Below are 23,438 nucleotides of genomic sequence, written 5' to 3'. Positions count from 1 at the left end.
TTTCCTCCAAGTGCTTCAGTTTCCTCTCACATCCTAAAGCCACGTGGGTCGGTAGTTTAATTGGCCACAGTAAATTGCCCTTTATGTAGGTGAGTGGTAGAACCTGGGGGCAGCTGATAAGAATGTGCGAAGAAGAAGAAAAAGGGATGAATGTAGGATTCGTGTAAATGGGTAGCTGATGGTCATCACAGACTTGGTGGGCCAAAGGGCCTGTTTCTATGCTGTATTTCTTTAGGACTCTATAACTTCTCTTTCAGTCATGTGCAAAGACAGGGATTTTGTACAGGCCCATCTAGTATTGTTGGATGAACATAAATCGTTCCTGCTCATTCATTCCAGAATTCAAAATGTGAAGAGCAATGATTGAGATTGTGTAAATGATTGTTGTTGCTTCATAATATTTTGCCATTGGCAATGTATTCTGTTCCATCGGGAGCAATATAGTGACAGAACAATACATTGTGTTTTTAAGTTATTACTTATAAAATAAAACATAATTAAATGTCTTCCATTTTCTTCAAAACATCAGGAGTTATTTTCCCTGGATATCTGCTGCCACATTGATGCCATCACCTCACAAGTAGCTATATTATCACATCATTTGCTGCCTCATCTTATTTCTCACTGGACACTGTTCCTGTTTTCCTGGGTGACAGAAAAGGCTTTGCACAAATTTCATCAACTGCATTTTCCTTCTTTTGTATTAATATTATAAAATACTACAGCCATTCAATCAAAGAACTCCACTGCATTTTATAACAGTATACTGCAGCTTAAGTACAAGTGACCAGTCTGATATATCTAGTTGTCAACAGCTCAGAATGCACACAGGAATCCAAGAGCCCAAGGGAAATTTGTTAGAGCAGAAATCAACTCACTGTTGCCAAGCTTTCAATTCCTTACGATTACACAGTGGTTGAACGGAAATTTAAAAAAAACAAAGATTCCTGAAGACTGTTGGAGATTTAAAGCATCAAATTACCTGGAATTGAGACTAATTTCTGTAGCTCCTGCTTTAAGTTCATTATTTCTTTACACAACTGAAAGTCGTCCATCCTGCAAAACAACATAAGTGTTATTAATCATTTAAAATAGATTTTAAAAAATCAGAAAATGAAATATTCAACATTTTTTATAATTTGTGGACACTTTAACTTCATCCTGGAATCTGAGAGTGAATGAATAGTTTAATGCAAACTATTTCTGACTTACATTTTGGAATTCAAGAACAGTGAAAAGAAACAGTAATTTCCTTTCAACTAGCCCAGTGATAGCACTCATGCTTCAGAAAAATACAGGTTCAAATCCCATTCCCAATTTTCCACTTCAAAATAAGAACAGAAAATGCTGGAAATTTTCAGCAGGTCAGGCAGGAGAGAAAAACAGGGTAAAAGTTTCAGGTCAGTGTCCTTTCATCAGAACCAGGAAAAGTTAAAAAAAAGCATGTTTTAAGTTGTGGACAATGGGAGGGATGGAGAGAACAGATGTCTGTGATTGGGTGGAGACCAAAGGAGACTGAATGGTGCAAACGGTGGTTTTGACGAGAGGAGAAAGGATGCTGGATACTTGGTGATCCCAGCTGATCTGCCTGCAGGAGAGATAAGTAGAAGGTGACTGAGGAGCAATCTCGAGCACCAGCACCAGCTCCAGCAGCTGTACCAGCTCCATCACCAGCTCCAGCTCCAGCACCAGCTTCAGCTTGACCTCTAGCTCCAGCTCCAGCAGCTGTAACAGCTCCAGCACCAGCTCCACAGCTGTACCAGCACCAGAAGCTGTACCAGCACCAGCTCCAGCAGCTGTACCAGCTCCAGCACCAGCTCCAGCAGCTGTACCAGCTCCAGCTCCAGCAGCTGTACCAGCTCCAGCACCAGCAGCTGTACCAGCTCCAGCAGCTGTACCAGCTCCAGCTCCAGCAGCTGTACCAGAACCAGCAGCTGTACCAGCTCCAGCACCAGCTCCAGCAGCTGTACCAGCTCCAGCTCCAGCAGCTGTACCAGCTCCAGCACCAGCAGCTGTACCAGCTCCAGCAGCTGTACCAGCTCCAGCTCCAGCAGCTGTACCAGCTCCAGCACCAGCTGCTGTACCAGCTCCAGCACCAGCTGCTGTACCAGCTCCAGCAGCTGTACCAGCTCCAGCTCCAGCTGCTAGCACAACTCACTTCTCCTTTAAAAGAACTTTAAACCATGCTAACCATACAAAATACTTCTCCTGTGATGATGTTCATCCTACAAACAGTAAGTTCAAGCTGGCTGGATACAACAATCATTCTCAAAACAGAAAATGCTGGAAACAGTCAACAGATCAGCCAGCATCTGTGGAAAGAGAAACACTTTACATTTTCAGGTTTGTTATCCTTTGTCGAAGTGTTTGCAACATTTTCTGTTTTGTATCAGATTTCGAGCGTCTGCAATTTTGTTGATTTTTTATAACAATTATCCTAATCAGCAAACAGCATGAAGTTGGCATGAGTTACACAAAAACGACAGAGGTTAATTGTGTGTGGTGACTCCCAGGCCATGGGGTTATTGTAGTCAGTCGCACAATCTACATGAAATATCAGCTAATATTAAAATAATTTTAGATCAAATTTATATTGATGAGCATGCACAGACCCTTGTCTTTAAATATCCAATTAACTCCAGAACTTTGTATTGGCTTGGCAGCTGTTTAATCCTCCAGCACTCGGTTGCCGCGGGTTTATTAGCTTCACATCACCTCGAGAGTAATGGAAACTCTTACACATTTTAGTGGAATCATTGTGATTTCATGAGAAATGGAGTTGCCTCAAGAGTTTGTTCTCAGTTGAAGTGATTAACTCAGTGGAAATCTAATTTAATAATCCAAGTGGAACTTGCATCTTTTCAGTACAGTACTTTGATAGAGAGCAATCTTTTAACTTTGCCTGGAGGTGTTAGAATGTCCTTAGATTTGCACTCACTCCATCATCAGGAGCGTGGCGCCGGCCTAACTAGTTATTTAATCACTCATGTCACGCGTCACCATCATTAGTTGAGCAGCTGGGTCTCCAGCATTATCACAGCAATATGCTCAGGAGGTGTGATATCTCTGAGTTACTGCAGTCACTAGCTCTAGTTTATTAGCTATGATGACGTAATCGCTTTAGTTTTTCAATCTGATATTTATGTGTCATTTCAATAAAAAAAATCATTGAGCATTTAATTCAATTTTATTTCATGCATAAAAAAATTAAAGAAGTATATCATAAGGTCCCCTGGTAATTTAGATTATAAAGGCACTACACAAGTACGAAGTCATATGATCCACAAGGTCCCAGTTACAATAAAGCATTGGCTGATCTAGGTCATTAGTGACTGAGGTGCTAAAATTGGCTTCCTTGGAGGAAGGATGTAAAACCTAGTGCATAGCTGATGGGCAGAGGGCCTATAAGAGAATAAATTACATATCCCTTGAGTAAGATCTGAATTTCCAGTGAGAATATTTACTTGACATCATTGCTTTATTGTAAGTGCATGAGTTCATTCAGAGTCATTTCTATTACTCATGACCATCGGTGACTATTACGTGGATTTTTATTCTTTAAGGAAGTAGCTGCTTCCTAATAGAGACTCACCATTGCACTACCAGCAGGCCACCCAAAGCATGTGACCCAATGAATCATAGCTATTGATTCTCACGCCTTGTAATTATACTTAGTGGTATTGCTGATCACTGCTGTAAGGGCAGCTTGCCTGACTGAAGTCTTCAGACTCAGACCACCTCCTTTGCTGGAAGCTGCCTTCAGAATAGTGTCAGGGGAGATGTTGGACGAGGCTTCCGGAGGGCCCAAGTAGTCAGGGGAACATCCTACTCCTCTGATCTCACATGTGACGTCTTACAACTCATCCCAGATGCTGCAGTGTCTATCAGCTCTTTAAGTTTTGTTGTTTGCGAAGGCAAATAAGAGGTACAGCTATCAATGGATCATCACTTATCAAAGACAGTAAACTCTTAGTCAAACCATGTGATACACTCAGTTCTTAGAGGTACCCTTGCTCTACGTTACCACAACAAGCTCACCTCCCATCAGAGATAAATCTGTCTAATATTAGTAAAATGTAAATAAAGTGCCTCAAGGACTGCTCTCAGATATAGTCTAATATAATGCATTTACACATCTGTCTGCAATGCCCAAATAAAGTGCAGCTGCATGAATTTAGCAGTGGGACCAATGCCTCTTCCACTACAGAACTGTTATGTGTTCCACCTCTTCCAGAAGAGACACATTTTTGTAGAAAGAACAAAGAAAGGCAATATAAAGGGTACAGTTCTAAAGGGAATGCCATGAATTTCAAACTGAAGAATGAAAGATATCTTGTAACAAATGGGGCAGACTCCAGCAAACTCTGGGTCAATGTCCTTTGAGACAACTGAACCTGGCCATGCTGATACATTGCAAATGAAGTGCAATAATATCGCACCATTAATAGCCAGTTTGCTCTCTTCCATATGCCTTTTAAAAATTTTTAAAAGAGATGACATAAGCTCTTTGCGTTGTCGCTAAAAGGTGCTGACAAATCTGTACATTGGCAAACCCATTATACACATGGACAGTATTCCCATGCAATGAGGTCAAACAGTGAATCAGTGGTGGAAGGAAGAGAAAAAAGCTTCACTGGTTCACCATCAACCTGCTGATTGGCCCCATTAATTCAGAATGTTTCTTTATGTTCTGCTGATTGTAGTAGAGATTGTACTGCGAGAATTTGTCACCCCCTCTGAAATAGTTTATTAGTTTAAGGAACACAGCATTTGTTTAACAATCTGGTCTCCCAACAAATAGCAAATTCAGATGTTAAGGTAAAAATGGGAACCTTACAGCATGTTATAGACTCATTGCTTATTGCAGCATATGCCTAGGTAATCCAGAAATCTAGGTAATTCCAAACCAAGTTCTTCATTTGTTACCAATTTACATGAAGTAATCAAACCAAAGCACTTCAGTGAGCCCTTCAGATATCAGATGTACTGGAATGATCAATTCAAGCTTTAAAAATTTAAAATACACTAATAGAAATTGTAATCATGCCAGCACGAAAGGAAGCTTATACACAACTAGCGGTTAGCGCGACGCTATTGCAGCGCCAGCGATCGAGGTTCAATTCCCGTCGCTGTCTATAAGAAGTTCGTACGTGCTCCCGTGTCTGCGTGGGTTTCCTCCGGGTGCTCCGGTTTCCTCCTACATTCCAAAGACGTACAGGTAGGTTAATATGGGTTTAAAATGAGCAGCGCGGACTCGTTGGGCCGGAAGGGCCTGTTACCACGCTGTAAATAAAATTTTTTTTAAAAATCCACAGCTTTATAAATCCTTCCTAGTGCCCAAAGTTGCTTACTTGTCATTGGATTTAGTAATGTTCTTGACCTAAACACCTGACAATGACTGTTGGCAACTCTTTTTTGCCTTCTGTGAGAACACTGCCAATTACAAAACGGATCTCATTGGCAAGAATGGTTAATAATTATCAGTTGGGAAGAAACTGGCAGAAACTTCCCTCTGGAAAAGGTTCCAATACTTCCTGCTGATTGGTCCTGCCAGCTGATGAGCCGGAGAAAGTTCTGATCCACTGAGCTAGAAAACAGGAAGCACCTCAAGTCATATTACAAGAAAAACAATGGGAATAAACTCTCTTTAAAATTCTCTTTACTTAGGACCTAAGTTCTCCTTGTGGTTTGTCAGAGATATTTGAACATTTCACATTCCCAATGAACAGCAAGGATTTCCCTGGGTCCTCTGCTGTTTCCTCACTTAAATGCAACTAGTGAACTTCCAGGATGATTTCCATCGCACAGTGAGGCCAGAGAGGATTGAATTGCAGCACAAGAGTAGAAATCAGCAGATGCATCTTCTTATCATGATATCTGTACTTCCTGAGGCTTCCTGAGAACAATATTAAGCACCAAGGGACTGCTTACTATTTCAAATGTATTTCTAAATGGAATCTGTTTTTGTTTGTTTGCTGTCATGTTTTATAATGAGCTCTGGCAAAATCACAAAATGGTTGAGATAAAAGTGACTCATTTTATCGCCTGAGCAATTTACTTTCTCAATGAGGTTTTCACAATACTTTCTCAATAGCATTCTGCTAATTGACTGTAGGCCTTCATGGCTGTTGATATTTGGCAAAACTCATCCTTTTTTTGAGCTATATTATTTTTCAGTATTTTGAGCTATATGGGGTTTCACATTTCTAAGGCATTGCTTCCGTGGAAACCAGATGATGAAATTGTGCTCATGTTTCCTGCCTTTCTCTATGGCAACAGGCTCCCATTGGGAACAGGCCTGCAAAGGGAAGGTAACTGGATAGAAATTTTAAAGCAATCAAGAAAATCTCTCCTCCATCATTTGGAGCTCATCTTTCGTGTATAGCTCTTGTCAAGCAGACAAAGAGGCAATTATTTTTATTGAAAGCCTCAGAAAGATATAAAATTCACACATAGATAACTACTTGTGAATCATTTTATTTTATAAATTCAAAACTTGAAGCCCACATTGTTTATGACAAATGGGTGAATGTTTGGTAATATGATGAAATGCAATGAGCCACTGACTCCCACAAGCAGTGTGCCAGAAAATATTTCATAACTTCTATTACAGGTAGGATGGTGATGATTAAACATGTTATTTCCACATGAACAATTAGAAGGTTATATACATATATGAACAAATTTTCATTGAGGTTAAAATGAAAATTATAGGAGGGTAGTGACCAATAGAGTTCTAAGAAAAAAATATTTTCTCTAAACTCACCATTGCTATTAATATTTGTATATTTAATAACATGGGGGAGAAACATGACTATTCTGCAGTAATCTTTTATTCAGTAGCCCAGTGAGTTGGTTTTTACGTTTGTAGCGCCCTTACTTAAATGATCACTAAACTGAGGAAATGTATATATGGATTCAAAGGCAACCCCAGGTAACAGTGTTCTTGACTTTGGACATTTGCCATAAGTAATTCATTCTACTTGGGAAGATCAACAGCATCCTCCTACTATGCCACCTCCTCCTCCTTCATTCACACAGAATAACATCTGTGGAAAAGTGTGTTGAGAGGACCTTAGCACAGTTGACCAAGTGTATGTTGGTTCAAGTTAGTAGTTAGCTAATAATTGATTATGTCCGTCAGAGCAAACTGCTCCGTCCTGAAGAAGGGTTCTGACCCAAAACGTTGACTGCCCGCTTTTCTCCACAGGTGCTGCCTGGCCTGCTGAGTTCCTCCAACATCATCGTGTTTTTCATCTAGATTCCAGCATCTGCAGTCCTTTGTTTCTCTAGAGCAAACTGCACATGGCTTGACAGAATAAAGTTATGTTCAATGATCCTTTTCCAGTTCATAAATTCTTACATTCCAGGCCTAACTCAACTTTTAATTCAACCTTTTCCCACCTTCCTGTTTCCTACTTATTTGTGAATATCATTTCCTATCATTGAGTTGGAGTCTTTAGCCTTGTCAATACCTATGTGCTTTGTTGTACATTAAACCAGTTCAAGGATTTAATCTGAAAGTTTCTGTTCCTATTTCTTTTGCTTTTAACATCAAAAGAAGCTGAAAATGAATACAACTTGTTGAAGTTTTTTTTAATAACAGAAATTAAGCAATTTTGCCTGATTCAATAAAAACCAAAAAATCTCATTGAACTGAACCAAATATTATTAAGATGGTGCGGCATAAAGGTGTTAACTTTTCCATGATCAAGACCAACAGTTGTGGTTCATCTGTAGAAATAACTCACTAAGCAGAGTTTCATGGTGAATCAGATACCCAAATACCTACATAAATCGGAGCTCTGATTCCCTCCTGACCAGCACCTCCCGAAGTCGCTGAATCCGTGCCATTTCCATTTCAATTTCATCTGGTGTCATAGTCAAATCGGCCATGGAGATAATGTCAAGCTGATCTGCAACTGTGGAGATAAAGTGAAGCCACATCAGATAAACTGTGAAAATTACAAGTTACAGCTTTTTTCATCAATCAAAATAATCTTTGCTGTAGCTTTACAAACCACTAGTTCACTAATACTGAGTGACACTAAAACAAAATCATTCCCCCAATTTGCATATAATTAGTTTCTAACAGCACATTCTGATTTACTTAAGCAAGCCATTCTTTTGAGAAATATTAATCATTATTAGATTGATGTAATCATTTTCTTGCTCTGTTAGATTCTAAATTTCAAATTAACTATAAAGGCTATATTTCCAGGTTCAGGTACCACAGTTCATGTATTCGTCTAGTCTATAATGCTGCCGTTATCTTCCAAGTGAACAGTAGCATTAGGTTATTTTGCTGTCAACCAGCCCCATTAGGAACTGAAATGAGAAGATACTTCTTCATCCAGGGGATTTAGAATTTTGTACCAGGGAGAGCGTGGAGGCTTATTCACTATCAAGGCAAAGTGGGGAGGGTGGTGTGAGGGAGGAGGGCTGAGGAAAACAGTGTGGACAAGATTGTGTGAGAGTGTGCTTGTAGCCAGGGTGCATTTCTGTTGCTTGTGTACATGTCCACATGCCCACATATGTGTTCTAGTTTCATGCAGCAGATCCTGGTCTACAATCCACAAACCTCCTTGCCATTGTACTAACACCTTGCTCTATCAAGTCCATGTGGTAACTGGTGTGCAGAATATGCACAGGCATCTTTCACCCATCAGAATTTGAATGGAAGCAAATCATCCACAATCCCAGGCAACTCCCTAAGAAGAAGAAGCTACAGAAAGAAGTTTGTGCATGAGTTTTTTTTAACTTATCTCCTCTTGAGGGCATCTATCCTCCAATAAAGAGTATTCTCTCAGTATTTACATGGGCACTTTCCAGATGCTGCAGGGAGGAGGGCAATGATAGGCCACTGACTGCTACCTGTTCTTACCTCTACCAAATATTTAGGAAATGCACCGAACAATCCTGGTTGCCCGTGAGGCCAATTTTCAAGCCAGCATGCTAGTGCTGTTCAGCAAAGGAACTTTGCAATATGGTAATGAGAGCTCCGAAGGCCAGACAGCAGTGTGATTTATTGTCATGGATTCTTAGAGTTATACTGCACAGAAACAGACCCTTGCTCCAAGATCCGTGTAAAGAGGGAAAATTAAATAACATTCTGTGGCATTATTATGTTTTAATCAGACAAATTGGTTGCCATAAAATTGTGATGGGAGCATTTCACCTGCCTCAGAATCACAAAAGAACCAAGTCAGTTCTTGTTCTATTTATTCACAAAATTAGTTTTATTTTTAATTTTTCAGTTATGAGCTTGTGAGTATTTCAGCATGACCTTGGTGTTTAATACAAAGTCTTGATTATAGATTAAAGTTTAATTAAGAGGTTATATTTCCATTCACTGAACCTCCCCCAGGATTGAAGAGGGGTGAGTAGGTTGTTACTTCAGCGCCTCTGCCCTGGGAACCCAATTCCCCACTATGCTCACTGTCTGCATTTTCCAATTTTTATCTGCATAAATCAGCAGCAGCTGACAAATTTACAGCCTCCCTCCCTGATCTCACTGCAGGAAATTTCTGGACGGCTTCCTCTCAGGTGTTTGGGTTTAAATTGAGTTTGCAACCATTCATTTCACTAATTGTGGCATTTCTAAAATTCCTCTAAATCTATCATTAATGATGGAATTTCAGAACTTGCTTAAGTGGTCAGCATTAGATGGACTGAGCTGTTAATGCCTGCCTCTATGTCGGGAGATTCAAGTCTACATCAGCACACAAGCTGGGCTGAGTCTTTAATACATTACTGAGGGAATGCTGCTTTGTTGAAGGTACCCTATTTGGATTAGATGTCCAAGACAGGCTTATGCCTGGAAATTACTTGGGAGGTAGGAAAGATACAGCAATTCAATGAACATTTTATTTGAGCTCCAGTTGCTATGGAATTTCATAATGCACATGAACCAAGCCTCCAACCCGATCAGAAATAAGTGTGATGATGATTAAAGCAGTCATCCTGGGGATTGGGATGGAGAGGTAGGGGTTCAGAGGGGAGATTGGGATTTTGATTTTTGGCCAGACTAGATTCAGGACTGGGAGGGTTGGGGCTGGTGACCACAGGGAAACAGGTTCCCAGCACCAGTTTCCATTGGCAAACCCCTTTAAGTAACAACAAAGTGGAACTCAGAAACATTTATGAAAACTTCCTTTTGCTGGAGTGGCCACCACCATCTGCAGGCCACACCTAAATAGACCAAAATCATGTATTATCTAGGCAAGCATCACACACTTTGGATGCCTCTACGAATGAATGAGCTCTTCCTTCCCTCAACAAATTTAATACGTTAAGTATCCAGCAGGAAAACCATAGACTCTGTGGAGCTCACAGTAAATCCCTGATTTTTCTTTACAGTTCTGTTGTATTGAAATTGCATCACACAGCACATATAAATGTTCCACAGCTTGATATGATTTCTCAGTCTTCATCTTTAATGTTCAGGCAAATTCTTCACCAATAGGACTTTAGATAGAGCATCAGTACACAATGTTAATGGACATAAAATCATTGACAACGTAGCCATTATTCTCCAATAAGCCATCAGCAGTTGCACTAATGTTGTAGTGCCTCAAAGCTTTATTGTGAAAAGGTACAGAAATTAGCCGATGCCTTTGGCAACATTTCTCCCTCACCACACATTCTATTTGTTGCCAGTAGGATCTCGCTATCCAGAACACCTGCTACTGTATTTGTCAACATAAAAACAGTGACAAGACTTTGGAAGTAATTTATTAAATGCATAGCCCTCTGAGGCATTCTGACCTTATAGCATCATGATGCACTTGCCCGTTAGTAATTTCTTCATATTCAGCTTATCAGCCTTTGAGTTGGAGAGAAAAGCATTGCTCGGGATTAGGCTACTCAGAGAATATGTGCAGCTGAAATTGTATCCTCATGTTGTAAATGCTCAATGAAAACACTTTGCATAAAAACAAAGGCACTAAATGGCGATGAGCACTTCAACAGCGCCACATGTAAAATGGTGTTGTCGATTAAAAGCAAAATGAGGCATTTTACATTCATTTCAATACTAATAAAATAATCGGACAATTGAAATGTAAAACCTATATTAACAGTACAGATATTAAATTATAAAATATCCTCAAGCTAAAAAAGGTACTTTTAATGCCAGCTTTGAAGCTGTTAACCTTGTTTGTGGAATATAAAATTATTTTCACTTTTTTAATTGAATTCTTTGTTCTTCACTGATCCTTAAATATAAAATTTACATAAAACTTGCAATTGGAGCAAAGTATGAATAGAAACCAAGCTTTGTACATACAAGTAGGAAACAAACTAAAAGCAAGGTGCAGATTCAATACGCTGAGTGTAATCATGGATGCAAGAATTACAACAGAAACCAAGAAATAATATTAAACTTGTCAACATGTAAGATTGGTGTGGCATTTGTTAAAAAAAAAATTTGGTTAAATAAACTTATGAAATATCAAGGTAGGATTTCATAAATCTAATGTGATCAACACATTGCATAGTTAATCACTTGTTATTCAAAAGTCATCTTAAAAGTTCAATTAAGCCAAATGCATAATTCTTACTGTGAGAATCATCAGACTTTACTGAGGATAAAGAATAGGAAACTCTCTGTTGCAACTGCACAAGTATACAGGAAAAACACATATTTCAGAATCAGGTTCATTATCACTGACATATATCATGAAATTTGTTTTGTGGCAGAAATACAGTGCAAGACATAAAAATTACTATAATTCACAAATTTAAATAAATAAATAAATAAATGGTGTGGGAGGAGGGCAACTGAGGTTGTGTTCAAGCGTTCTTGGACCATTCAGAAATCTGATAGCAGAGGGGAAGAAGCTGTTCCTGAAATGTTAAGTGTGGGTCTTCAGGCTCCTGTACCTCCTCCCCAATGGTAGTAACGTAAAGAGGGCATGTCCCAGATGGCGAGGGTCCTTAATGATGGATGCCACCATCTCGAAGCACTGCCTCTTGAGGATGTCCTCGATGGCAGGGAGGGTAGTGCTCGTGATGGAGCTGGCTGAGTCTACAACCCTCTGCAGCCTCTTTTGATCCTGCACGTTGGAGCCTCCATACTAGGCAGTGATGCAACCAGTCAGAATGCTCTCCACTGTACATCTGTAGAAATTTGAAAGTCTTTGGTGACATACCAAATATCCTCAAACTCCTAATGAAGTAGAGCCGCTGGTGTGCCTTCTTCATGATAGCATCAATGTTGGATCCAGGATAGATCCTCTGGCTTATCCATTAACTTCACAGCTCTGCCCAATTTGCTGCATTCAATGTCTTCCTCAGTTTAGAGGGATATGGGACAAACATGGGCAAATGGGACTAGCTGAGATGGGCATCTTGGTCAGCATGGAGGAGTTGGGCTGAAGGGCCTGTTTCCGCGCTGTATTGCTCTATGACTCTGCAACTCAATGACTCCTCAGTTCTTCGAAATTTGTTGAACTAAATTTTTAAAACTTGATTTGTGACTCATCTTTGTCCTTTCAAATCTAATATCAAATTTATCATAGTTACAATTGCAAGAAGTTTCCTCACCATCAGATAGTAAATTAATTCTAGTTGCTTTGCTGCTGAAATGGGTCTATCCTATGATTCATCGCTAAATCCAGTGTGGCTTTTTTCACTGTTCTAAAACATTTGGCTCTGACACATTGTGAATGTATGCCATCAATTCTCTCCTTTACAGCTTGAACTACACTATTCTCTTAATACTATTAATGTTAAAGTTTGCATTATACAAAATTATTCCCGCTACATGTTTTTCTGAGTTTTGTATATATGGATCTTCTCATCTCAACACTACTCTATGGGTCTGTAGACAGTTCCTACATAACTCTTGCAGCCATTGATTTTTCTTAATTCTCACTTTCCACTCCCTGTTAACCCTCACTGAAGTCCGTCTTTCTATTGTGGAAATAACCTTCCTATACTCCATATTTCCCTTCCTGTTAAAAGTTCATGCAGTTTGGTATAGTTAGTTCCCAATCATGGTCAGTTTATAGAAAACCTTCTGTAATAGCTACTGTGTCATACTTTTTACATTGATCTTGTGTTTTTTGATTGTTAGGACACATCAATCATGGAACAATGCAAAACCAAAGAAGACGAATCTGCCCATCATAGATGTGCTGGCTCTTCAAAAGACTATCCACTCTTTTGTTCTTTCTACATAGCCAGGTACTTCTTTTTCCTTTTCAAGTACTTATCCAATTCTTTTTGGAAATGTTATTATTGAATCCGTTTCTACTGCTCTTTTTGGGACTGCATCCAGACCATAACAGTTAAAAACATGTCACCTCTGCTTCTTTTCCTAATTATCTTTGATTCAGTCACCTATCTGCCACTGAAAACATTTTTTAATCTACTTTATCAAAGTCCTCCATGATTTTGAACACCACAATCAAATTTTCCTTTTACTTTCTCTAGTCATTGGGGAACAATCCCAGTTTCTCTGTTTCTCCACTTAACCAAAGTCTTTCATCCCTGGTATCATCCTAGTGAAGCTCACTGTACCTTCTCCAGGGCCTTAATACCCTTCCTAAAGAGTGCTGCCAGAGCTGGACACAAGTCCTCGTATGGGGCTTTATAAAACCTTAAGATTTAGTTTATATTGCTTCTCTTCAAACTTCCTGTCACAAAGTATAACTTCACTTATCTCTCTGCTGTTTGTTGCCTACTATCCATCTACCTGGTTTCATTTGTCCTCTTGGAATCTGTTTCTATCCTCACTATTTACTATAAATTTCTGAATATTTTGTTTTTTGCATATTTTGCAGTTTTGCCCTGTCTGGTCAAGTTCAAGTTACTAATACCTACTCGCCCAGTCATAAGTATGTACCTTAATAAAATGCTTCTCCACAGAAGGGTGATGCAAGATCTGGGCAAGAAAACATCTCTACCAAAAGTGGCAATTCAGCTGCTTTTTGAAGTAATGAAGCGACTTGCCTGACTCTTCACTTCATTCTGAACTGTGATCTATTGCATTCTATATCCAAAGCTTTATACTTAATTTTGTTCTAATAAGGGTTTTTAGGAAGCCATACAGAAAACACTTGCCAGGTGACACCTAATATAAAGTTCATTATCAAATTGTAAGAAGTTTCAACAAAATCCCATTTTTATGAAATTAAATGGGAAGCACAATTCAGAAAGCTGTTTTTATAAAGATGACCGTGTCAGAAAAATGCAAACTATTCTTCAGAAGATAAATATGGCTCATCATACAAACTATTTCAGTTTTATTTTTATGTGTTACTATTGTGGGAGATGAGTAAGAAATGTTATCAGCATTGTACTTAACAGTGATTTAATTAGATTTTACAAGCGTATTCTTTGGATTTGTTATGAATATTCATTATTATTTGTGTGTATGTGCATACATGTGTTTGTGTATGTGTACAACCTGTTATGTGAAAGATTATTTAATTTTATTTACGTATCGAAATATTTCTGGTTTAGATAGTCAAATTGAAAAATGTGCATCTTATATTAAAATATTACAAGAAAGGAGATTTTCACCTGATATAAAATGATATTAAACTCGCAGGGTTTTAGGGTACTTTTTCATATCATATTCCAAATTGATATTAGGCTTAAATATTTCATTTGTTCAAGAGGGATTGTGCAATACAATTGATCATGCCATTTAAAATATTAAAATTGGCATGATATGATACTTAAAGGAGCTACATTATGAAAAATGCCTCTTAAAAGCTACTATAATGTTGTTGGAATCAAACCACATTGATGGGAGCATAAAAATAAAATTATCTTAGCCAAATACAAATCATTATATTAGATCAACTGTACTAGACCTAAAGTTTTACACAGAATTTTACTCTGATGGAGTTTTTAGAAAGTTATACAAGAATCACTTCTCTGAGATACGATGTAAGTTCACTAGCACATTATAAGCAGTGTGTCCTGTAAAATTAAATGGAAAAATTTCCAAGTTTTAACATACTTCACAATTAACATTTTATTTAATGGATTGCATCCCATCACCAGGAATACTGCACTCCACTATTTTCTATTCCAGGTGACCATTTTAAACATGCAATTTTAAATTACACGCATTGCATTTCATTGTTCTATTAAATCAATTGCATTGGAAAAACAACAGTAGTAGAAAAAATCCTGCTTTATAGTTCTAAAAAGATTCATGTTATTTAAGAAAACTGTTGATCCACAATTTGTTGTAAGCGGTGTACATTGTGCGTGGGTTACACTGATCCCTTCAGGGATTCTATTGTGCAAATGGATTATTCATGAAGCTTGCCAGCTTTTCAAATGGTTAATATTTGTTGACTCAGATCTGCTTCCTACTCTCTTAAACATGTTGGATGCTTTGGCCAATTTACTACCACATTATAGGAATAAGATTTTGGAAATTCATTTGTATGTGTCCGTCATTTGAATTTTCTATGCTTGCTTGAATAGACTGAGCTACAAACGAGCAATCAGAATAAAGCATAACCTTGGCTTTTTTTGCTAACGCTGATGAACTCTCTGTTTTTCCGGCATTTTTTTCTTTTAACTTCATTGTAAATCCCATAAATATTTTATCACTATTTAGCTTTAAGACTGCTTCTTCACATATTCGTAATCAGCCGAGCAGTAAACCTGAAATATATTTACCCAATCATAATTCATTGCCCCTTATATATGGCAGTATTTATCAACCACCGGATTTTTTTAACTACCATATACAGTAGTTAAGTTTGAATATTTGTGTTTGAATATTACGTATAAAAAACAACACAAAATAAAAACATTTTGGCCAAACTACATACTACCCATGTACACTGAAAACTTTATTGTTGCAAAGATAATCCACGTAAAGAAATGATATTTAAACAAAAGAATTTTAATTGCATTTTTACATTGCAATGAACAAAAACAGATCTGAGCTTTGGGTCAAGTCCATTTGATACACAAGAAAACTATCTCGGGATTCCCATACTATTTTCATTGCCGGCACAGCGCTGATCTGTAATGTCTATAATTATTCCCAATGTAACTATCCCCGGGAACGCGGTCAGAGCAGCGGTTGAGATCAAATAATACTGCTGGGTTCTGCACGAAGCATAGCAGAGGTGCCAAGCGTTGAAAGGCTGCTGGAAAACTCAGGCACGAATTTTTTTGCAGACATCATCGTGCATATGTTGCATCAAATCTGTCCTACTATGTTGCTACATCAAAGCACATCTAGAAGTAACGTGTAACCTGCGGTGATCGCCGGCTACCGTGCGAGTACTTGCCTTTCCCCGCGGTCAGCCTGCTCCACTCGGTCTCTTCCACTGCTCCGTAGCTCTTCAGCGATCTCCTGCTGTCGAGAGAGGCTGAGGGCGATGTCTTCAGCTCCATGGTTCTGCTCGCTGTCTGCGGCTCGGTTCCCGCTCCTGTCCTCACTCTGTCTCTCTCTCCCCTCTCACTCCATGCTGCTCCCCTCCGGGCTCCTCCTCCCCGCTGATGTAAGGCTGTGAAAGGGAGCTGGTCGGGGATGCGGGTGGAGGTGGGGTGGCTTGAAGCCTGCTCGGGAAGTGCGCATGCGTCGAGCTCGCAGGCTGGGTCCCAATGTCAGGGAAAACGGAGATTCCTGACTGATGTTCACCAAAGCAGAGTCCAAACCAGCTCATTCACCGGCTCAATCCTCTGCCCATTCTTCCTAGCTGCATTAGTTCACCTCACCACAACAAGCTTTCCGACCTTCATCGCCTCCACTCCGGATCGAAGTTCATCCAGTTACAGTACAGAGATACTTGGAGCACACTTGAAAGCTGAGCTCCAGACCATCACTAGTCCCTTCACTCCAAACACACAAGGGCAATGGGCCTTACACTAACCATCCAGAAGACAAAAGTCATAAGAATGCAGGAGCATAAAGTACGTAAGAAACATGAGCAGGTTGCAACACACAAAGACGCTGGAGGAACTCAGCAGGTCAGGCAGCATCTATGGAGGGAAATAGACAGTCGACATTTTGGGTTGAGACCTTTCATCCAGACTGCGGGGTCCAGGTGAAGAGTCTCGACCCGAAGCATCGACTGAACATTTCCCTCCACAGATGCTGCCTGACCTGCTGAGTTCCTCCAGCATTTTGTGTGTTGCTGCAGATTTCCAGCATCTGCAGCATGTGTCTCCAGATGTGAGCAGCAAATATAACCCATCCTTCGAGCCTGCTCTGCCATTCATTGAGATCATGGTTAGTCTTCTCTGATAAAAAAACACTATGATGCTGGAGGAACTCAGCAGGCCAGGCAGCAGTTTCTCTTCTACCTCAGTGCCACTTTTTAACCACCCCAAAATCCGTTGATTTCCCCTAATATCCAAAAATGTATTGATGTGTGTTTTGAATGAACACAACAAGTGAGTGTTCACAGCCCTTTGGGGTGAAGAGTTATAAAGGTTCACCACCTTCTCAGTGAAGAAATTTCTTTTCATCTCAGTCCCAGGTGGCCTACTCCTAATTCCGAAACTGCTCCCCCTCAGCCAAGTGAAACAGCCTCCCTGCATGTAGCCTGACAAGGCTTTAAGAATTTTGTACATTTTGATGAGATATCCTCATTCTTCTAAACTCTAGAGAGAACTATCCCAGTCTACTTAATCTCTCTTTATATGGCAAATCCCTCCCATACATCCCTGGAACCAATTTAGTGAATCCTTATTTTACAGCATGTACCTCCTTTCTTAGGTAAGGAGACCAAAATTGTATATAACACTCCAAGTGCAGTCTCACCAAGGCCATGTACAATTGGAATAAGAAATCCTTGCTCTTGTATTCAAATCCTTTTGGAATAAAGGCTAATATAGCATTTGCCCTCTTAATCGCTTGCTACACCTTCATGTTTGTCTTCAACAAGTTGTGTACAAGCGCACTATGTACCACGGAACATCGGCAATAGCCAACAGAGTCATAGAGTTATACAGCACAGAAACAGGCCCTTCAGCCCACTTCATCCATGCTGACAAGGTATCTTCCTGAGCTTGTCCCATTTGCCTGCATTAGGCCCATATCCCTCTAAACTTTTCCTATTCATGTGCCTGTCCAGATGTCTGTTAAACGTGGTAATTGTACCTGCCTATACCACTTACGCTGGCAGCTCATTTCATATACCCACCAACCTCTGTGTGAAAATCTCTCACCATTTAACAAATGTTCCTGTTATGCACACCAAAGTGGTATTCCATCTGCCAAGTTCCCACCTGCTCACTCATCTTGTCCTTATCTACTTGGAGATAATGGGCAGGTATGCTAATCACCAGAATGTGATTGGTGGCATCCAACAAGTATGTGCGTTGGAGTATCAATTATTCACCAAGTTTATTAACAAAGATAATAGGATATACAGTCACATGCCAAGTTTGCTAATGACACAAAGAAAGCAATGTAATAAAAACATAAATTCTGTGGCAAAAGGATTTTGGAATCATCAAGTCTGGGACGAAAAGGAATAGACCAGAGTGCTATCTAAATATAAGAATATACTGTATATCTAAACCTAAAAATATAAGAATATAAGATGTAAAAGCAGTGGTGACCTAAACAGGCTTAGAGGTCCACATATATAGATCATTAAAATATTACGGAAAATTATCAAAAAGGTAATAAAACCACCTTTATACCCGGTGGGCAAGAATGCAAGGGATTAGACAAAGCCCTGTTTAAAACACATTTGAGACACAGTACACTGTTCTGGCCACTGCATCTTAGAAAGGATACATAGGTTTTGGAGAGTGTGCAATATAGATTTGCATGATTGTGACAAATCAGATGTTAAATACATTATGGTATTCTCAGATAAAGAGATATTATCTAAAAGTTAGAGCCAGCCCTTTCAGATGTTCAGTTAGGAAACATTTCTATATGCAAAGAGTACTGGAATTTTATTGCAGTGAAATGGCATGCAGTGCTAAAGTCAATTGCTACTTGTCAACATGAGACTCATAGATTTCTTTTAATTAGAGGTATGTGGGATTAAGGCTATTATAGTAAAATAGGTCATAGCTCAACCATGATCCCTCAGAAAGGTGAGAGATGTTGGAGAGTTAAATGGCCTTCTCTTGTTTCTATTTTCTTATGAGAATTTTGTTGAGGCATTGCCAGTATAGGTCAACAAAAATAGGGTAATGAGTGAATGAATGAGAGTAGGTACAAGTTAGGAACAGAGTGGCGAAGCTCAGGATGCATTCAGCTTTATAGAATGTGCATGGTTCCTTACCTCACAATATTTTAAGAACATAGTTGATAAAGCATAACTAGGCGGGGCCAATTAATGTCCATCTTACATTAATCAAGAGGAAGAATAAAAAAAATGCTAAATCTTATCATACATTCTTACCCATAAGAGATGTTTTTGGTCCCTTTCTTATAAAACCTAAGGGCATAAAATAATTTTATTTCCAATGAAAATCACAATTGTTATTGATTCCTTTCCCATCCACAAACATTGAATTTGTATGTGGTTTTCAGGAATTAAGGTTTATGAGTTTTTAGTTCACAGTGAATAGAGTAGGTAGGGACAGAAAGTTGCAAAGAAACGTTGATAATTTAAGAGAGTGGATAAAAGCAATTGGAGATGCAATTAAATTTTGGGGAAACGTGGTCATCTGCTGTGTCCAAAGAAAGATGGATCAGGATATTTTTTAAAAATGGTAAGAAATAATGTTTGGAGGAACAGAGGATTTAAGGATGCATGTACCCCGAAGTACAGAGAGGAAATTCCAGAATCTGGGGCCTCAGCAATTGAAGGCATTGCTGTCAGTGTTGGGCAGATTAAACACGAGGTCTTCAAGAGATCAGAAAGGATGAAGCACAGATATATTGGAAGGCTGTAGAACAAAGAGAAGAGAAGCCATGGAAGAATTTGAAAATGGGGATGAGAACTTATAATTAAAGTGCTGTTCAACTGGGGTCATTGGGTGGTGAAGGTTAGCAACAGGTAGGTAGAACTGCTGCCAGTTGTCTGCAGTGCACACATCAGTAACATAGAGTCCCGTTTCCCTAGATTTAATTCCATCTCCAGTTCTTTTTCCCACTCTCTTAAACCATCAATATCTCTTTGCAACTTTCTGTTCCCACCTACACTACTCACTATGAACTAAAAACTTAATTCCTGAAAACCACATAAATATTCAATGGTTGTGGGTGGGAAAGGAATCAATAATTGTGGATTTTCGTTTTGTGTTCTGACTTCTGTGCCTGCTTGCTGTTTTGCGGAAGTATGGAAATCACTGGAAGACAGATGGGAATGTGTCTGACCTTTCACTGCACTGCTGCACCGAGTCTGGGTGGGTCAGTTTTGTATGTGTTCCCTCAGGTTTACAACAGCCACAGCTGGCACATCTAGTGTGGCCCCATTCTTACAACTGGGCTGCCAATATTCACTAAAAAGGTAAATATAGCTAAGATTTTTTTCTTTACTTCACTGTAGAATGATTTTTCTAATTCTCATATTTCATGATGACATAGAATTAATCAACAGTTTAAAATGTTTTTAAATAAATGTATTACCTTTCAATTTTTAAAATAATTTTTAATTTTTGAAATTACGTGAATCAATTTCAACTGTTTTTAAATGTTTCTCATCACCAAAGACATTTAAAAACAGCAAAACAAGTCTTTTTCAGCATGAGGTGTCAAAGATGGACAGAGCAGTGCTTGGGTGGGGTCTCAGATGCAAACCCCCAGAGCCTGGTCACCATACACAGCCCAATCCATTCATAAAACAGCCACAGAAGCTAGGCATCAAGATCATTAGGAACTGTGTCACTGCAAAAATTAGGTGGGACTACAGGGCTAATATGGTGTGTGTGCATGGATGCTGAGTCATTGTCAAGCACACCTGTTGTGGTGAGCACAGAGGTGAAGAACAAATTAAGTTTGTTGTGAGTTAGGACACAGGCAGCAAAGGTTTGGCTGACTGCAGGCTTACAGATGGTGGAATGAGAGGTCTGACCTGGGATGCATTTGAACTTTCACGGCATGGATGAAGGTTTCAGCAGCAGATGAGTTAAGATGATGTAGCAGAGGGGAAAATGGACAGTCTAGATGATGGCATGATTATGTGGTTCAAAGTGTGCCTTAGGGCAAAATATAACACTGAGGTTTCTTCAAGGGTGCTTAGTCTATTGCTGATATTATGTTCCTATTCAAGAAAATTATGATAACAAGTTAACAAATTCCATAAACTGAGCCTCAGATTGTTAGGAATAGTCACTCACTTCACCACAAATTCTGGACTTGCTTCTCTTAAAAGTAAGTCACCCACATTATTTGATATTCTGTAGGCCCCTAACCCAATTAAAGAAGTAACCGTTCCACTTGCAAATAAACACCAAGAAACTAAAGTCTTACGGTTAATCTTTCCTGATTAGAAGAGTGACTTATATTGTATTAAGGTCTATTATCAGTTTCTTTTATTGTAAGATGAATATGAAAAAGAAACAAGATATAGTTCTGTGATCATTTCTATCTCTAGGCTATCACATAAGGAAGCTCAACCATCATGGATCAGTTCTTGCAATTTAATTCCCATGCCTCATGAAGGATGAAATCTCAGTGGTATAATCAAATTTTGCTGCACAATTTTTTTAAAAAGCAAAATGAAAATAATTTATGTCTATGGTAGGTCAAGACTAATTTTCAATCTACCGAAGCTTGAAATCTCCATAAAAATAATGTTCCACACGCTGCCCGCAGCAAATTTAAAGATTTAAGCTCTGCAATAGCTGTTACTCCAATGCCATGTCAAGTTGTAATGGAAGATAGAATTACGCAAATTCACTTCTCTATGACATTTTCAAGTTAACAGATGCAATTTTCAACTCTGCTAAGGAATACATTTGAAAATAATGAGTTCTGAAACTGATAAATAAGGCAAAAATGAGATTACCCAGAAGTTTATTGAGTTTTCTTCACAGAAAATATTCAGTGGTGAATGAATGATGGTATCCAACAAATAATGAACTGTAAACAGCATTATGAATTATCCCAATGAAACAGTAATTGTCACAGGAGTGTCTGAGAACCCAGCGATATGAGTCATATGTGAAGCAAAAGCATTGCTTTTTATGAAGGTCAAAAAGTTTAACTAAGTACAATGTAATGATATTAATTACCATTTCTTTTCAAATGAAGCCAAAAGATTATCATAATAAAACCCAATATTATCAAGATAACTTGTACTCGTAATGTGCATTCATAGATAACTCACTAAAATAAATGATTAATATATCAAACAAAATCAATCATCTAGAATTTCAGCATCAACTAATTGGAATGCGGTAAATTAATCTTCCATAAATGAAGAAGCCTTTTTTCAGCACACAAGAACAATGGATGAATTTATGATACCTAAACATTTTTAGATCTTTCTGTTGTTCCAAAGAAAGAGGCAGGCTTATAAAATATTGTGCTCTCTGAAAGCTAATGTTGGACAGCTTCCAAAGTTTCTCCAGCTCATAGAAGGTGCTGTTACTTTTCACAGTTCTTTTTTATGAAGCTGAGCGAGTTTCAGGTTTTCCACACACACAATTCAGCACTGATCATAACAGAGCACCCATTTTGTTTGGCTTAATGCTTGCACCCGGACCAGCTGACACCCTGAGCACCAAACTGGAAGCAGACGTAAACTCACACTCATCAGTCCTCTCTTCACTTTTTACAAGATGCAATGAAAGTTTTAAAAAATTGTAAATTGAATAAAATTGTTTCGTGAGGCTGTTGTTCACCAAGGTACATTCCTTGAGGAAGATACACAGCTTGGAAGCCCAATAAAAATAAAGGAGACAGGGATAGTTGATGTTGTCATCTGTGGAATTTGCTACCATCATTGCTTCCTGAATATTTACTGTACTATAAACCAAAATATACAAAGGTACTTTATTTATGAATGAGTTGAAGTAAAACCATCTGAATTCATAGGCCATAATCACAGTCTAATAACAACAAAGATTGCTGCATTCAGATTTTACATTAGACATCTAGAAGGAAAGCAACTAACATGTACTTTTAACACCCGATCTGCTTGCTTTCAAGAATGACATTTGTCCTTTCCTAACTTGCCTACTGCCACCACCCCACCAAACCACCCCATGCCTAATCTGATAACACCTGGTGAATCTAAATTGCCTGGCCGCACTCTGTATAAACACCCTGGCTGAAAAGGTCAGAATCGTAGTTTCCAATAGAATATAAAGCTCCCTCAGTCCTACATATGGTGGAAAGAGGGACACAGATTTTCAGCTCCTATTTATTGTATTAAATATAGGAAATCTTAATTTAATGCTTGACATGCTCCCTCCAGTTGACTCTATGAAGTAATTAATCATGTAATTTCTCAAAAGATAGCTTGTTTTCAAGTCATGGTATCCATCAGGAACAGGGCAGCATTTGGAATGATCAGAGCAATGTTGAAGTGTGGGTT

General features: G+C 38.8%; 1 protein-coding gene across 1 annotated transcript in view; it reads right to left on the bottom strand.

The window, feature by feature from the left end:
- The window catches only part of LOC127573580 (bMERB domain-containing protein 1-like), a 36,169-nt gene extending 19,634 nt beyond the window's left edge, over positions 1 to 16,535 (bottom strand). Inside the window, exons 1-3 of the mRNA XM_052021939.1 lie at positions 16,272 to 16,535; positions 7,793 to 7,922; positions 983 to 1,056 (exon numbers count right to left, since the gene is read on the bottom strand). Of these exons, the coding sequence (XP_051877899.1) occupies positions 983 to 1,056; positions 7,793 to 7,922; positions 16,272 to 16,377 (310 nt within the window). The 5' untranslated portion in view covers positions 16,378 to 16,535. The remainder of the gene's footprint in view (positions 1 to 982; positions 1,057 to 7,792; positions 7,923 to 16,271) is intronic.
- Between the last annotated feature and the right edge of the window lie 6,903 nt (positions 16,536 to 23,438).

Source organism: Pristis pectinata, chromosome 8 (genome assembly GCF_009764475.1).
Source record: "Pristis pectinata isolate sPriPec2 chromosome 8, sPriPec2.1.pri, whole genome shotgun sequence".
Lineage (NCBI taxonomy): Eukaryota > Metazoa > Chordata > Chondrichthyes > Rhinopristiformes > Pristidae > Pristis > Pristis pectinata.
This window is presented reverse-complemented; position numbering and strand designations above follow the sequence as displayed.